The following is a 5,629-nucleotide window of genomic DNA, read 5'->3' as shown; positions in this document are numbered from 1 at the left end:
AATACAGAAAAGCTTTTGGTTTTTAATGCTTAACATCTTGAAAACACAAGGTATGCCTCCTAAAGTTTTGCTGAGGTTTTCACAAAGCTTGGGCCGCTCATTGGCTTTGTGCTCTTGAATCAGCAAACGAGTCAGGTAAGATGAGGAGGTGACTTTATTTGGGTGCACGCATGCCAGCGTCTCTGTGGAAAAATAGGGGGGTGGGGAGAGGAAGTGAGGAGGGAAGGAGGACGGGAAGGAGGAGGGCAGAGAGCGAGCACATCTATGAGTCTGTAAGAGGAAAGAACAGAGAAAAGTGAGGAAGAAAAAGAAATGACAATGAGCAGGTGGAACAGAGGCCATCAACACGTATTCACAATTCCCCTCTTCATCTTCAGTGTTTTCACTCAATGTATGTATTCAGCGATCCTTTCAACAACAGTATGTAGTAAGCACCTACTGTGTGACAGACGCATCTGTCCTCTCGTGGGGTTTGTATCTTAGTGGGAGAGAAAAATCTGCCCTCGTTTCAAGGAAGTTTGGGGAAATGTCTAAAACTGGTCTGCTGAGCTAGAGGTAGAGGCTGCCGCTTGCGAATATGGTTCTTTAGCCACATTTGCGTCTACACACGCACACACAGTGGAGCCGGGTTAAAGTACTGGATATGGATAGATAAGCAAAGGCCAGAGTGTGGGGTGTGGATGTGGAACCATCACCTCCTGACTCAGGCCTGAAGGGAGTCTATAAGTGTTTAATTGCTCAAAGCCACATCCCCTCTGGAACGACTTCCTTGGCACAGTATGGTCTTCTTGAGGGCTGCCTTTACTTCCTGGTTCCTCAGACAGTAGATGATGGGGTTGAGGAGGGGGACGATAACCGTGTAGAGCACAGATACCAATTTGTTGGAACTGTAGGTGTACATGAGCTTGGGGCGGGCATAGGTGAAAAGGGTTGTGGAATAGAAGAGAGTTACAACAGTCAGGTGAGAGGCACAGGTGGAAAACGCCTTTTGGCGGCCTTGTGAAGAAGGGATCCTAAGGATGGCACTGACAATGGTGGCATAAGACGCCACCACTGCACAAAGGGGGACGGCAATAACCACGAGGGCCAGAAAGAAGTCTACTTGCTCTGCCTGCGAGGAGTCTTCGCAGGGGATGCTGAGGAGCGGAGAAATATCGCAGAAATAATGGTTGATGTGAGGTTTGCCACAGTAGTGGAGTCGGGCTATGAAAACCATCTTAATCGTGGCAGTTGTGAGTCCACAGAGCCAGCATCCCCCCGCCAGGGTACCACAGAGCTGGTTGGTCACGATAACTGGGTAGCGTAGTGGATTACAAATGGCTACGTGGCGGTCAAAGGCCATAACGGCGAGGAGGAGGTACTCTGCGCAGACAAAGGTCACAAAGAAGTAAAGTTGAGTCATGCAGCCATTGAAGGAAATGGTCTTGTCATGGCTGAGGAAGTCCACCAGCATCTTGGGGCTGATGACGGTGACATACCACATCTCCAGGAAGGAGAGGTGGCTCAGAAAGAAGTACATGGGCTTGTGCAGTTGTCTGTCACCGCGAATGGCCAGGATGATGAGAGCGTTCTCCAGCAGAGTCAGTAGGTAGGTTGCCAGGAACACGAAGAAGAGGAGAAGCTGGAAGGCTGGCCGTGTTGGAAATCCCAGAAGAATGAAATGTATGGTTGCTGTGTGGTTACCTGCTTCCAGAACTTTGGTGATCATAACTGGCTGTGGGCACAGACAGAATCAGATTTTTCCACTTCCTGAGCACGAGCCAACCAGCAGTGATAGAACCCCCCAGCAGCAAAGTCATCACAAGAGAAGTTCTCCTGCCTTTATACCTTACTTCGTCCTAAATTATGATCAAACCAGAACTTTTGAGCCGTCATGTATGTTGGGGAGCTTATATTTTAATTTTTGTCAACTTAAGCCAAGAGAGAGAACTCATCCAAGGTACACACAAGTGAAATTGGAAACTTCTGACTCCAAATTAATTCTGTGCCTTTCCAGTATTTCCCTGTTGGTCATAGGAGGATGGCCTTCCTATCACCCCTTCACCATAAGCAAGAAATCCCATCTGCTATGTATGTAAAGAAGCCAGAAACTCAGGTATTCACCGCGGGGTCTCCCCCCCTCCCCCAGCCCCAGGCATAATTGGCATAACTTCCAGAGAAGTCTTCTGACTCCACTTATCTCTATGGAAAGAATTCTTCTGTTTGTGTGTTTGTTTCCTATTTAACAAGGTTGTAAATCTTGAATGAAGCAATATTTGAGCAAACACACAGGGTTAATAGCAAACATGATATGAATGTTTGCCAGCTTCTTGGAGAACAAAATCGAATGGGTAATCTAAAAGATAATGTTTTCTTTGATCCGATCCATTGTATGGAGTGCTGGATTAGGAGTTTAGGAAAAGTACATCAAATCCCACTTTTGTCTAACTCCACCTAAGTGAGCTTACTACTTAATGTTCAGAATGTCAGTTCTTTTATTTCTAAGGTGGATATAATATAATTTCACCACATCTGTAAACATTTAATGAACTTTAGATTTTAAATTCAATTCCTATGGACATTTGCTGTGACCTTTCGAGGATACACTGCTAAATTCTCCCAAAACCCTGCCAACAAAGTCAACACAGATCTACATGGTGGAAACAACAGCCATTGTGTATTATTATTATTATTATTAAATATTATTATTATTATTATTATTTTAGAGAGAAAGAGAGAGCACAAGCATGAGCAGGGAGAGGGGAGGAGGGACAGAGAATCTCAAGCAGACTCCACACCCAGTAAAGAGCTCAATGTGGGACTCGATTCCATGACCCTGGGACCATAACCTAAGCTGAAATCTAGAGTCAGACATTCAGCCAACTGAGCCACCCAGGCACCATTAAACAACAGCCATTGTTAATGAGAAAGGAGGGGACTGTAGGACCTTTCCAGGGGTATTAGAGTAAAGGAGGCACAAGTTGCTTGAAAATAATACCAGAAAAAATGGAGGACCCAGATGCCTTCTGCCATTACTGAGCCTTCTGCATTCCCGCCCAGGGTACAGTCTCCAACCAGCCGTCTGAGAATCACTCTGAACCTCCCATGCTGAGTGCCTTACCCTTCCCAGACTTTCTCTGTGACCTACAGCTTGATTCCTCCCTTTTGCATTTCTCCAGAGCCTGTCCCCCCTACTCTCCTTTTCTCAACAACCTTGCTCATGCATAGGACATAGGGGTGCAGCCGGGGCAGGCTCTCTGCTTTTCCTGAGGAAATGGTCCTAGGGTGACAGCTGGAAAATGGCCACCCACCCCATCCACTTCCCTCTTGCTGCTCAAACCTCGCTTTAGGACCCTAAAGGAAAGCAGAACAGCCACCTCTTAGATATCCATGTTAGAGAAGAACACAGACGCAGATAAACAAAAAAGGAAATAAAGTCTAATAATGCCAATTCGACAAACAATTTTGTTTGTTTGTTGGAACTCAGCCTTTAAGCTACACACACACACACACACACACACACACACACACACCCAATGCAAGGTCCCTGTGTGCCGTGGTCTAAGATTCAGGAGGCAGTGGGGGGTTGGTGGAACTTGAAAAAAAGGCAAGGTCTGTGAGCCCCAAGCTCCCTCAGCAGCTTTCCTCTCTTCTCTGAGTCTGAAAGTTCAACCAACCTGAAGCCCATTAATGAACAGCTTAGACGCCCCCTCCAGCCGGGCTTTTCCTCGGCACCTCTGTCCCTGCCAATGGACACGTGAAATCGACATGTCTTCAGCTACTGGAGGAGGGGGGGGTAGCATTTCCATTTGGGAGGCACTTCCTTCACAGTAACAGGACACCAGTCTCCACAGCTGTGTCCTTGGGTTCATTCCCTCGTGCGTTTTTATATTCCAGAAATATGTAAGGAGGGAATCACACCCAGAAGTCCTTTCTTCCTGGAATAGGTCCCCCTCCTCCTCAGTGCCCCCCAGCACTGCGACAATGCAATATCAGCAACAGACACTGTCCTTCTCAGAAGGCATGCCTCAGACCTGAAGCTGGAAATCAATGTGGCCCATGGAATTTAAGACTAAGAATTAGGAGGGCGCCTGGGTGGCTCAGTAAGTTAAGTGTTTGACTTCAGCTCAGGTCACCATCTCACGGTTTGTGGGTCCTAGAGTCACATCAGGCTCTGCACTGACAGCATGGAGCCTGCTTGGGGTTCTTCCTCTCCCTCTTTCTCTTCCCCTCCCCTGCTTCTCTCTCTCTCTCTCTCTCTCAAAAAGAAATATTTTGGAGTGAAATTAATCTATATATGTCCTAAGTTCACTCCCCAACTATGCCCTATAGCCACACTTCCCATAGTAAGCTCAAAGAAGACAAACTATTTTAAAATATCAATACAATGAAAGCTCCCAAGAATCAGTGATTTAAATGAAAATGATGTTCAACCATCCCCTGGAAATACCTGAGAGTCTTTTCAACCCACCATCGTCTCAGTGACGTAACTTATGGCTCTTCTCCCAGCCTTGTCAGGCATGGCCACCTTGAACCGAGGAAAGAGGAGAGGTCATGTAGACCAAGAGGAGGAAGGTGGTGTCCTTAAGCTCGAAGAGGTGTTGGGCCAGACTGGTTGTGTCTCTGCTCAGCCTGAAGACGGGCACAGAATGAGCTATTTGTTCTCTGCCTGTCTCCAAGCTACTGGAGGAGCAGGTACCAACTCCCACCCACAGGGGACCTCCCCACAGATACTGCCCTCAGGAATGTATTTGGCCTTTCCAGGGCCCAAGGGGACCCCAGGGGAATACTAAGGGAAGAGCTGGCAAGGTAAATGACACAAGAGGGACCTTAGGCTTGGAGCACACTGCTTTCCTCCCTGCCAGACTCTGGGGCAGAGGAAGGTGAGGGAAAATTGTGTGTGTACGGGCTCTTCTCTTTCTGAGGAATGGTCTCACAAATAATAGGATCCTCTGGGGGAAGAGAGCGCTATAACCAAAGTCATTCAGCAGAAAATCAGAATGGCATTTACCCGCTCTTATTCAGGGACCCAAGCATTGCACACACACGTATACAAACCCCAAACACCCTTAGATGTTGTGCACACAAGTGTCAACTCTATACATCTACACGACTCTCATGTGTCAGTAACTCAGTAGATACAAAAGATACATGTATTTCAAAGAGATATATACCCTCGTGTTCATGACAGCATTATTCACAGGAGTCAAGACACAAAAACAGCCCGAATGCCCATCAATGGATGAGCAGGTAAGAAAGAGGAGGTGGGTATACACAGTGGGATTCAGCTATGAGAAAGGAGGGAATCCCGCCATTTGAGAAAACATGGATGGACCTTGAGTACCTTATGCTAAGTGAGAGGAGGCAGAGAAAGACAAGCACTTATATGTGGAATCTTAAAAAAAAAGTCCAAGTCATAAAAGGCAGATTACAAAATGGTTGTTACCAAGGAGTGGAGAATCAAGAAATAGAACTGAGGGTGTTTAAGGATATACATTTGGAACGGAAAACAAAAAAGCCATAGTTTTCAATGCACTGTATGATGAATATAGACAGCAATATGGCTCTGTAGGCATGTAATGTGATCGACACAGCTACAAAGACAATTATATTACCATGCATAAACGTGTCAAAGTAACACATTGTACAC

General features: G+C 46.4%; 1 protein-coding gene across 1 annotated transcript; it reads right to left on the bottom strand.

The window, feature by feature from the left end:
* Window positions 1-730: 730 nt before the first annotated feature.
* Window positions 731-1,708, bottom strand: LOC125155693 (olfactory receptor 6Y1). The gene has a single exon (XM_047841207.1). It carries the CDS (start codon window positions 1,706-1,708, stop codon window positions 731-733), a length of 978 nt encoding a protein of 325 aa, XP_047697163.1.
* Between the last annotated feature and the right edge of the window lie 3,921 nt (window positions 1,709-5,629).

This window comes from Prionailurus viverrinus, chromosome F1, assembly GCF_022837055.1.
Source record: "Prionailurus viverrinus isolate Anna chromosome F1, UM_Priviv_1.0, whole genome shotgun sequence".
Taxonomy (NCBI): Eukaryota; Metazoa; Chordata; class Mammalia; order Carnivora; family Felidae; genus Prionailurus; species Prionailurus viverrinus.
Note: the sequence above shows the minus strand (reverse complement) of the source record. Positions and strands in the feature narration are given on the sequence as shown.